Source organism: Rosa chinensis, chromosome 7 (assembly GCF_002994745.2).
Source record: "Rosa chinensis cultivar Old Blush chromosome 7, RchiOBHm-V2, whole genome shotgun sequence".
Classification (NCBI taxonomy): domain Eukaryota; kingdom Viridiplantae; phylum Streptophyta; class Magnoliopsida; order Rosales; family Rosaceae; genus Rosa; species Rosa chinensis.
In genome coordinates this window covers 43,143,172-43,155,515 of record NC_037094.1, presented here as the reverse complement: position 1 = coordinate 43,155,515, position 12,344 = coordinate 43,143,172, and the positions used below count along the sequence as shown (strand labels likewise).

The window sequence follows — 12,344 nt, the reverse complement described above, 5'->3', positions numbered from 1 at the left end:
GAACGTCAGGAAAGTAATCTGAATATGCATTTTACTTTCCTTTCCAATGTTTGGTTTGTGTATGAATAGGAAAGTAAGCAACATCAAATTTCCAATAGTATCCTTAATATAAAAACATAAACACTTCGAGATTCAAAATTTTCTTGGATAAATTGGTAATAATAGTGTTTAAAATAATATTTAAAATAGGCAATTAATGTGCAATTAATGAAGGAAACGTAGAAGGGAAAGTGAATCACATAGGGTGTGGGAGGATCCATTTCCCCCCTATTTTGTTCTTCCTTTCATTGGGCGTGCCAAACACAAGAAATGATCAAGTTTCTATTCCCAAGCTTTCCATTCCGCGAACCAAATGAGGCCTTAAAGCAACTTACCTCCTCCCATAAACAATTTTCTCTTGAGCAACATGACCAACTATTCTAACTCCGTGGTTTTCATCTTGGGTGACATGATCCATATAATAGAGAAAGATGAAGCGAGTAAGTTATCTTTTAAAACATGGCTCCATCGGGTTTATTTTCTTTTGTTGAAATTGCTCCATCATGATTTCTCCTCATTCGGATTCTCTTTGAGAGGATTACTCCTTATCTGGATTTCCTTCAAGGGATTACTCCTTACTTAGATTCTCCTTAATGGGATTTCTCCTCACTTAGATTCGCCTTAAGGGGATTACTCATCACCCATATTTGCCTTCAGAGGTTTTCTCTTCACACATATTTACCTTTTAGAAATTACGTCTCACCTAGATTTGTCTTCAGGGAATTTCTCCTCACCCAGATTTCTCCTAAAGAGATTTCGCCTCACTCAAATCTACCTTGGGAAGTTTCACCTCAAAGCATTTTTTCCAAGCAGGTCACGCTGCCTCTATTAGGTCATTTCTTGACTAAACTAAAAACAGTTTTTAAAATTTTACACCCTTACATAACATCCATATTCCATAATCTTCTCTGTGAATAATTGATCATATCAAATAAATTTTGCAAAATATTGGAAGATAAGATATTTTCCCTCTATGCGTATTTGTGAGAGTTTTGAATTTTGGTGAAATCTTTGACACTAAACCAAATGCTTCCATTTCAAATATCTAATAATAGAGATTTAGATGAATCAATTTTAGAGGAATTCTTTCAATGAAAGTGTAAGACAATGAATTTCCATTTAGGAGACCATGCATTCCAGTTCCATCAAAAGATAAAAAATTAAAACAACACAAAATAAAGCAAAAAGTATTAGACTACATAAAAATGGTATCACCAAGTGCATACTTAATATTTTGTGCATAAAATTTGTAAAAGCATCAATATAGACTTTTGGAGCATCTTCTAAACGAAAAAGACTTCCACATACTACCAACTAGAAAGCCTTCAATATGTACAAGAACCCCTTGAGAATCACCAAAAGGCATTGCATTGCGATGTACCAATTTGTTGTTGCTTACCGTCCTTCAATTATTGTAATGCTAGCTTCATTTTTTGAGGAATTTGTATTTTCATAGTATGGTCCAGGATGATAAACTGAGTTTTGGATAGTGAATACAGGCCTCTTCGGATGTGGACCATCTTTCTCGCTGCTTAGAATTGAAGCTACATCCGTCATGGTTGGTCTATCCGCAGCATTGTCCTGTACACAAAGAAGCCCAACATGCACACATCTCATTACTTCAGATGAGGAATATGAATCACCCAATACTTCATCTACAAACTCCAACGCCCTGCCTTCATTCCACAACTTCCATGCCTGAAAATAATCCAATTAATTGTTGTTAGGATTGGTCAAAACTACAAAGCTTAGACAACAATGACATTGATTAGGATTTAGTATAAACTTACATAGGCAAGGAAGCCTAGTTGTTGGTCATAAAAATAGAAGCTGGTATTCTTCTTGCTGCTTATAATCTCTAATACCAGGACTCCAAAGCTGTAGACATCAGATTTTTCAGAAAATATCCCACCCATGGCATACTCTGGAGACATATAGCCACTGCACAGCAAACACATTAGTATGTATTTGACAAAATTGCTTCTTTTGGTTTCTGGCTTAAAGAACTGATTCTCACCGTGTTCCAACAACCTTCTGAGTATTTTCTAGACCTTGTGTTTCTTCAACCATGCGTGCCAATCCAAAATCTGAGATTTTTGGATTCAATCTCTCATCTAAGAGAATGTTACTGACTTTTAAATCTCTATGTATCACCTTCACATAGGAATCATGATGGAGATAAAGAAGCCCTCTAGCAACACCCTGAATAATATTAAAGCGTGAAGCCCAATCAAGCATTGCTCTCTTCGTCAGATCTAATCAAATATTCAATGAACCCAGTTAGTGTAGTAATGTTATTCATATTGCCCATGAGCACAGCAAAGAAACACTGACGATCACTAGACTTCTAGTATAACTAGATTTCTACCCTTCTAAGTGTTAAAAAAAAAAGAGTAGTACATAATACATATCTGAATTGAACATATACAAAAAATATTTGATAGTGGTGACCAATAAACTTGCAGGGTGTGACTGGCTTCCTCAATAAAACTCTATAATAATTTTTTGCTTGATAGAACTTTTCAAGCATATTTATATTAAAAGGAATATAGGTAAAGATGAGTAAATTACTGCAGCTAAAATAAAAAGAGTTAATTAGATCTAAGTCCAAAACTCACAGCCCATATTGGATGCAGTCCGGACGAATTTTTTTGTTAATCGCGGTCCTATGACTCAGCTGCCACATTTGATTTATTTCATTTTTTATCTTGCTGACTCAACACCTAAATTTTTCATTCCTAACATACCCTTATTTAATATATTTTGCACAATAAACAGTAAAAGCCAATATATTAATTGTAATTCTAAATTATTGCAATCTTATTAATGTAAAATTAGCAAATTCAATGTGTTGAATTTAATTTATATTATTAGTTTCTTGATTGAATTCAAAAGATGAATCTATATATATTAAGACATAATGTTTCCTTGATCTTGTCTATCACGCATTGTCTTCTTCTTCTTCTTGTTCTTCTTCTTGTTCTTGTTCTTGTTCTTGTTCTTGTTCTTCTTCCTCCTCCTCCTCCTCCTTTTTTCTACCGAATCATCGTTTTTTTCCTCTTCTTGTTCCATGCATATCCTATTTCCAACACATACTTCTTATTTCTTTGCTTATTTCTAGCTATTTCTTTCATATCAGTAACTTTTTTGTGTGGCTTCTCCCTTCTTAGTTCGTTTTTAGGTCTTACTAAGAGGACATCTTCAATTCACAGCTACCTTTATTATAGATTTGGTAAGAAGTTTTTGCTTACCTTTAATATAGAATCGATTATGGTGTTATAGGTAAGATTTGTCCTAGAATTTGATTAGACATTTTATTTCACATTTACATGCCTTATTTATTGGTAAGATTTCACAAGTTTAAAAAAATTTAAGTTTCTCTATATCTCTATATCTAAGGTTCTCTCATTATCGCACATTTTATCTTTCATACATTTTATCTTTTAATTAGGTATAGGTTCTATATATACATCTTTGTACCTTTTGATTAGATTAGGAATATATTCTATATTTTTTTTCTTGCTTCGTATGTCTAGGTAAATTAAATCTCAACTATACAACTTTAAATAGCTACTATATAGATACAATTGAAGTAATATTGTTTGAATTTTTGTTCTAATGTTTTTCATCCTATAATGTAGGTATATAAGTATTAGACCTACATCTTAGGTATTGAGTTTATATGAATGCATTTAGTCTTCTTTGTCTAAAAATTATTCATTGATGAATTGTAAATTTTGGAATTTGAATTTAAAATTTAAAATTGAGCTAAAATTGTGATCTAATTCACTAATTAGAAATTATTTATCTTATTTGGTTCTTAGGCCTACATCTTAGGTATATTGAGTTTATATGAATGCATTTAGTCTTCTTTGTCTAAAAATTATTCATTGATGAATTGTAAATTTTGGAACTTGAATTTAAAATTTAAAATTGAGCTAAACTTGTGATCTAACTAGTGAATTTGAAATTATTTACCTTATTTGGTTCTAAGGGTAAAATGGACTATTAAAAAAGGAAAATAGACCGCAATTAACAAGAAAATACGTGCGGATTACATCTAATTTTTATATAACAAAAAAGACTTGAATCGAATAACCTCAAATAAAAATTAGTGAAACTAACCATATAGAAAAGTATCCAAGCTTTTGTTTGGCATGAACTCGTAGATCAGTAACTTCTCATTCTCTTTAACACAGCAACCCATCATCCTAACAAGGTTTTTGTGTTGAAGATTGGAGATCAACAACATCTCATTCTTGAACTCTTCAACTCCTTGTCTTGAGCTACTGGATAGTCTTTTTACTGCTATTTCCTTCCCTTCCGGTAGCATCCCCTACACGATATCCACAAATTAGTCATTATAGATCTTGGACCTTCAAGCATGCGATATATGCTTTTCTTAGCAAAGAAAATACCTTATAAACTGGGCCAAAGCCTCCTTGACCGAGTTTGTTTGTTATGTTGAAGTTGTCCGTGGCGATTGATATGCTATCAAAATCATATATCTTTAGCTCCGGGAAATCATGTTGTCCCATATATTCTCGAAGACCATCTCTTTGAATCTTAATCATACTAGTTGTTTCCAAGCGCCATGCTGTTAATCCAACGTGTCCTGATTTTGCAAATAAAACTATCAATCACTGAGTTGGAACAAAACAGGAGGCAACATTTGGATAACAGACGATCAATATCAAATTCTTATAATGAGATGAATTAATTGACACCGTCATCTAGTTCTCTTACGCTTTTGGTTGGCACGCCACCTGTGCAAACTGAAGACTATTGCAATCAAGATACTCATAAATCCAATAGCTGTAAGGCTGGCAATTAACTTTATCGGCTTTTCTTCATCTGAAAAGAAAAAAACAAAATCAACTTACAATACAAACAAAAATTAGTGGTAGAAGAGTTGTGCAAGAGCTATTATCATTTACATAGTTCTGAGGGTGCTAGGCGGATGTAAAGATCTTCTCCAAGAGATGGAAACTTCTGCATATCAATAAGGTCTTTAGACCAGACTAAACACCCTATGGTATCAACATATGCATAAGCCAGGCAAGAACAATTACTCAGGCACTGTATCTTGCAGTCCTCGAGCTTGTCTAGAGACACAGAATTCAGATATTCATGAAAATCGGGTACTTTCACTCTTTCCAACTTCAAAAACCCATCTTTTCCTTTTGATGAGACTGAATCATTTGTGTTAGTCTCACAAGACAAATTCGTTCGTCTCACACAACCTCCGCTCCAGTTTCTTTTGCTCCATTCTTCATTTGACTTGGGTATAAACCCTTTCAAACACTTGCAGATTGGAGAGTCAGAAGCTGTGCAAACCCCAAAAGGTCCACAGGCGCCATAATTATCGCATGGGCTTTTCCATGACTCCCAGTCAAGATACCAGTTCTTCCCACTTTCTGAAAACATTGTCCTGAGTACTCCTTCTGAAGATATGTCTATATATATAAAAATTTTGTCACTTGGAATTTTGTTAAAACTGTAAGAGTTATACCTTGTTCCCGGTGTCACACCAATATACTTTGATTGATCCCAAGGCCCACTTCTCCAGTAGGGAATAGATCCATTAATCCAAATGAATGATTGTGATGGCAACTCTGCTGAATATCCGGCCTTGAATATCCCCGTTGATGGATCATTATCACTTCTCCAAGATGTCAAGAAAATCTGTTTTCCCACCATGCTTGGCAGAAGTGAGTCGCTCGGATTATTGGAACTCTCCCACATATGAGCTCCCATATCATCTTTGACAACAAAGTTTCCATTATCCAAGAGAACTGCAGATGAACAATTGGATATATTGGCGGACCAGACAGAAATCTGTTTCCCATCTACAAGCTCCAGACTCCCGCTGCTGCCAATTCTCAAACTAACGAAGGTGTCTCTAGCCGCAAGAGGATTATCTCTGTTAGCCACCCACACATATTTACGGGGATATATACTTTTGTGCCACAAGCCCACATACTTATTGGCAGAACTATTAGGATTGAAGAAGCCCAGTTCAAATCTTAGGCCAGGAGAGACTAGAGTTTGTCCCTCTGCTAATGGGCGTGAAGGAGTTATGTTATATACTTCAGCGCCATACTGTGAAGGAAGCAAACTGAAGATGAATAAGAAAAACAAAGTAACACCACCCAGTTGCATCCCTACCCCAATATGTTTTGCAGAAGAACAATGTCAAATATTTTCTTTTTCACAGAACTCAGCGTAGAAATGCTTCAAAAGTCATGGCGGGCAAATTTGACATTATCTAAGATCCTTCTAGGATATCATTTGACAAATCTGACGTAACATTGAAGTGGACAATAAACCTTAATAAGCATGAAGTGGAGAGTTTCCTTCAAACTTAGTGAGCTGCTGTAACAATGTGCTGTAACATTGTTTTCAGTAACATGCAAACTTAGTGAGCCGCTGTAACATTGTTTTCAAACATGGACACAATTAATATTGAGTAATAGAATTGAACTTTTAAGTGAAGGAAGCAAAGCAGTGTATGATATTTTCATCCTGAGAGGTAAATTCATCAACAAGAAATTCAATGAAAGTAAATGAAACCCAATAAATATCTCCCACGACTTTTCTTCCACCAACCTCTCAACCAACACCAAGAAATCTCAACATTAAAGAATCATCATAACACCCATCATCATCATCATCAAAAATAGCTGGAATACAATAGAACTTGATGTGAGAGATTGAAATTTAGCAATGTTCAGAAATCTACTGAAGAAACAATTCAGTATCTAAAAGGAGTCAAGGGAAGTGAGAGAAAAATGCTTTGGCTTTTAGTCTTTTACCCAACAAGCCGCCATTGACGGCTTCTTCGATCTTCTTCAATTTTTAGTCACTGCACCAGAATGTAAAGTTTCTTCACTTTCTTGTTTCTGTGAAATGGAAATTTTTTACTTTTTTTGGTGGGGAGGTGGGTAACCATAATTGACCCAATTTTAATCTATAATAATTGACATCCACAATTAAAATCTGATATTTACCTGAGAGAGTTATTTTCATACGGCAGCACCAAAAACAAAAAAAACAAAAAAAACAAACAACAAAAAGACAAGTAAAGAATTAGAGTGCGTGTTTTTGGTGGGGTGGTAAGACAATAATTTTTCATTTGAGAGAAGTAGTGTGTTTGAACCTCATTAAAGCTAGAGAGGGGTCCTTTTGCCTGGCGTAAGAGAATTGACCGAAGTCCAACAGTGTTAAGACGAGTCTGTTGATGACTTTCTCCATGGTCCATATACCAAGTAAGTTGATAAGATGAGCTCAACCAAACAATGACATAAAAAGGGAAAGACCAAGCTAAAATGGGTCATGATTTATTCAGAAATTGAGATCAATTGGAAAAAGAAACCACAAATTTCCCACTTGTTTTTTGTACGAAACCGCAATGGGTAGTTAAAACTAAACATGGGCGAAGACGTGAAGCCATCTCCCTACTGTACTCTAATTTTTGCTCTCCCACGTTTTCACATCTTTTTCTAATTTTTATTTTGCTTTTCTTTTTTGTAGCTTACCATGTTACCTTTTGTCCCTGGCATGGGCATTTTCGGGAGTTTAAATTTGGGTGAAGCCTTTAACAACAAACAAAACGCTTCCATTTCTAATAGTAGAGATTTAGATGAATCAATTTTAGAGGAATTCTTCCCACAAAAAGTACAAGACAATCAATTCTGATTTGGGAGATCAGGTGCATACTTAATTTTTGTGTATAAAAATCTGTAAAAGCATCAATATGGAACATCTTCTTAACGAAAATAAACCTTCATATACTACCAAATAGAAAACCTTCAATATGTATAAGAACCCCTTGAGAATGACCAAAAGGCCATTGTGATGTACCAATTTGCTGTCGCTTAACGCCCTTCAATCGTTGTAATGCTAGCTTCATTTCTGGAGGAATTTGTATTTTCATAGGATGATCCAGGATGATAAACTGAGTTTTGGATAGTGAATATAGACCTCTTTGGATGTGGACCATCTTTCTCGCTGCTTAGAATTGAAGCTACATCTGTCATGGTTGGTCTATCCGCAGCAGGAGTATACAAAGAAGCCCAACATGCACGCATGTCATTACTTCTGATGAGGAATATGAATCACTCAATACTTCTTCTACTATATCCAACGCCCTGCCTTCATTCGATAACTTCCATGCCTGAAAATGATCCCATCAATTGTTGTTAGGACTTGTCAAGTCCGCAAAGCTGTAGACAACACTTACATTAAGATTTAGTATAAACTTACATAGGCAAGGAAGCCTAGCTGTTGGTCATAGAAATAGAAGCTGGCATTCTTTTTGCCGCTAATAATATCTAACACCAGGACCCCGAAGCTGTAGACATCAGATTTTTCAGAAAATAGCCCACCCATGGCATACTTTGGAGACATATAGCCACTGCACTATAAACACATTAGTATGTATATGAAAAAATAGTTTCTTTTGGTTTCTGGCTTAAAGAACTGATTCTCACAATGTTCCAACCACCTTTTTGTATTTTCTAGACTTTGTGTTTCTTCAACTATGCATGCCAATCCTCAAAAACCGTGAGCTCCAAAAAAGTCGAAGCGATTCCGAAACCTAAACCTAGGTTTCGTGAGCAGTGCGGCGGCGTCCCTTGGCTCAGATCTGCAACAGGGCGCTCCGGCGTCGTTTTCCAGACAAAGGAGGACAAGACTTCGATCTCGGGTTGAGTTGTGGTCTAGTCCGGTTTGGTTCTCTCGGGCTGAGTTGTGGTCGACGACCGTGGTAGGCTTCAGGCTTGCGGGGGAGGCTCTTCCTGCATCATCGGTTTTCCACTCTTCCAGTCGGAGTGATCGACGCTTCGGGACTAGAGGAGGAGATCGGTCGTGGTTTCGGGACTAGAGGAGGCGTGAGATCGGAGCTTTCCTACTAGAGATCGGCGTTCGGATCGGCGGTCAGTGCAACAAGTCCCTAGCACAGGCTTTGGTGGGCTGCGAGATGGTTGCCACGGTCCCTTGCCTGGGGAGGCCGCCGGACTGATTTGGAGGTGGCAGGCGGCTTCTTGGAAGGGCCAGATTCAGCGGCTGGGTGTGCAGCACGTAGGGTGTGGGTAGTGGGCCTTGGGCCTCTGCCTTTCTGGGCTGCAGGGATGCAGTCTAGAGAATTGGGTCTATAGCCCAATTCCCCTATTTTCTCACACTTGGGTCGGGTTTGGGCTTTTTGGGGGTGGTCTGTCCTGCTCTTTGTCCTGCATCTGTTCCTAGAATGTTGTTGTGGGTGTGTTGAATGTCGCGACGTACACCAAAAGGGTCTTAGGCGTGAAGATGTTCAGGACATTGGTTCCATTTTTGGGCAGTGTAGGTTAGGGAGTTGTTTTCAATTCTGCATTCTCTTTTCAGCAGTTCCTTTAGGATTTTAGTTTTCAAGTATGGATTTCTTTTGGATTTAGTACTCTTCGTGAGCTTGCATTGTAATATGAGTGGTGCTTGTACCCTTCATGCTTGACCGAGTGAGGTCGTCATGATTTCGATCAATGGATTAGTCTTCCGTTGCCCTCAAAAAAAAAAAAAAAAAACTATGCGTGCCAATCCAAAGTCTGAGATTTTCGGATTCATTTTCTCATCCAGGAGAATGTTACTGACTTTTAAATCTCTATGTATCACCCTCACATAGGAATCATGGTGGAGATAAAGAAGACCTCTAGCAAAACCCTAAATAATATTAAAGCGTGTAGCCCAATTAAGCATTGCTCTCTTCATTCGATCTAATCAAATATTCAATGGACCCAGTTAGAGTAGTAATGTTATTCATATTTCACAAGCATGTAGCAAAGAAACATTGAAGATCACTAGACTTCTAGCCTTAAATATAACTAGATTTCTACACTTTAAGTGTTAAAAGATAGGAGACATTTGTATGAAAAGTAGTGAGTACATAATACAGATCTGAACTGAACATACACAAAAATATTTGACAATGGTAAGCATTAAACTTGCACGGCTTAATGCCTTCCATAGTCAAACTCTATGATAATTTTTAACTTGGTAAATTCAGTTTATGTGAGTTCATCATAACTCTATGCTAGAACTTTTCAAGAATATATATATTAAAAGGAATATAAGTAAAGATGAGTAAAGTATTGCAGCTAAAATAAAACACTAGTGAAACTAATCAAATAGAAAAGTATCCAAGCTTTTGTTTGGCATGAACTCATAAATCAGTAGCTTCTCATCCTCTTTAACACAGCAACCCATCATCCTAACAAGGTTTTTGTGTTGAAGATTGGAGATCAACAGCATCTCATTCTTGAACTCTTCGACACCTGGTCCTGAGCTACTAGATAGTCTTTTTACTGCTGTTTCCTTCCCTTCTGGTAGCATCCCCTATATGATGCCCACAAATTAGTCATTGCTGCATGTCTATATCCTGAACATGTAGACATGCTATATATGTTTTTCTTAGCAAAGAAAATACCTTATAAACTGGGCCAAAGCCTCTTTGCCTGAGTTTGTTTGTGATGCTGAAGTAGTCTGTGGCGATTAGTATGCTATCAAAATCATATATCTTTAGCTCTGAGAAATCATGCTTTTCTATATATTCTCGAAGACCATCTCTATGAATCTTAATCATACTAGTTGATTCCAAGCGTTGTGTTGTTAATTCAAAGTTTCCTAATTTTGCAAATAAAACTATCAAACACAGAGTTGGAACTAGAAAGGAAGCAACATTCGGGTAACAGACAGTAAATAATAATTTCTTATAATGTGACAAATTAATTGACCCCCTCATCTAATTGTCTTACACTTTTGGTTAGCACGCCACCTGTGCAAACAGAAGATTATAGCAACCAAGATGCTCATAAATCCAATAGTTGTAAGGCTTGCAATTAACTTTATCGGTTTTCCTTCAACTGAAAAAAAAAAAAAAAAAAAAAAAAAAAAAAAAAAAAAAGCAAAGTGGTGTTAGCTCAGTGGTTAGAGCACCCCCTACCTAAGATCGAGGTCATAGGTTCGAGTCACCATGGGGGTTCGAGTAAAATCCTTTGATCCTCTTTTTTAATGAGAAAAAAAAAACCTTACAATACATATGAAAATTAGTGGTGTACGAGTTGTGCAAGAGCTATTAACATTTACCTAGTTCTGAGTGTGCTAGGCGAACGTAAAGATCTTCTCCAAAAGCTAGAAACTGCTGCATAAAGCTCTTTTGACCAGACCAAACACCCTACGTTATCAACATAAGCATAAGCCAGGCAAGAACAATTACTCAGGCACCGTGTCTTGCAGTCCTCGAACTTGTCCATAGCCACAGAACCCAAATATTCATGAAAATTGGGTAATTTCAATCTTTCCAACTTCAAAAACTCATCCTTTCCTTTTGATGAGACTGATTCATTTGTGTTGGTCTTACAAGACAAGTTCGTTCGTCTCACACAACCTCGGGTCCGGTTTCTTTTGCTCCATTCCTCATTTGACTTGGGTATAAACCCTTTCAAACACTTGCAAATTGGAGATTCAGAAGCTTTGCAAACCCCAAAAGGTCTACAGGCACCATAATTATCGCATGGGTTGTTCCATGACTTCCACTCAAGATAGCAGTTCTTGCCACTTTCTGAAAACAGAAATCTCAGTATACCTTCAGAAGATATGTCGGCATATGCAAGAACTTTGTCACCAGGAATTTTGTCAAAACTGTAAGATAAATACCTTGTTCCCTGTGGCACATTATCAACAAGAGTCCATGGATTTAGATACTGAGAATTCGACGTGGGTATACCAATAAACCTTGATTTATACCATGGCCCACTTCTCCAGTGGGGAGTAGATCCATTAGTCCAAATATTTTGTGCCAGCAACTCTGCTAAAGTCCAACCAAGAATATCCCTGGTGATGGATCATTTTCACTTTTTCGAGATGTCAAGAAATTCCGTTTTCCAGAACCGCTATCTATCATATCCCAGCAACATGCTTGGCAGATGTGTGTCACTAGGATCATTGAAACTCACCCACAAATCAGCTCCCATACCATCTTTGACAATGAAGTTTCCATTATCTAAGAGAACTGCCGATGAACAATTAGACATATTGGCTGACCAGACAGAAATCTGTTTCCCATCTTCGAGCTCCAGAGTCCCATTGATGCCAATGCTCAAAGTAGCCAAGGTGTCTGAAGCAGCAAGAGGAATATCTCTGTTAGCTACCCATACATATTTACAGGGAAATATACTTTTGTGCCACAATCCCACATACTTATTAGCAGAACTGTTGGGACTGAAGTGTTAGAGTTATAAGAAAGCTTGAAGAAGATGATGGAAAAACCCAGAAAA

At 36.9% G+C, this 12,344-nt stretch overlaps 1 protein-coding gene across 2 annotated transcripts; it reads right to left on the bottom strand.

The window, feature by feature from the left end:
- Window positions 1-1,178: 1,178 nt before the first annotated feature.
- On the bottom strand, window positions 1,179-11,223 carry LOC112177948 (G-type lectin S-receptor-like serine/threonine-protein kinase At1g61500). Of its 2 annotated transcripts, none has more exons than XM_040511798.1 (7): window positions 11,155-11,223; window positions 4,786-4,893; window positions 4,458-4,654; window positions 4,165-4,375; window positions 2,057-2,294; window positions 1,830-1,980; window positions 1,179-1,737 (listed from the first exon to the last, which is right to left on the bottom strand). In XM_040511798.1, exons 1-7 carry the CDS (start codon window positions 11,213-11,215, stop codon window positions 1,435-1,437), a joined length of 1,269 nt encoding a protein of 422 aa, XP_040367732.1. In that variant the 5' UTR covers window positions 11,216-11,223; the 3' UTR covers window positions 1,179-1,434. The 2 variants fall into 2 exon arrangements, with proteins under 2 accessions (XP_040367732.1, XP_024171952.1); XM_024316184.2 differs by lacking the exon at window positions 11,155-11,223 and adding an exon at window positions 4,977-6,289.
- Between the last annotated feature and the right edge of the window lie 1,121 nt (window positions 11,224-12,344).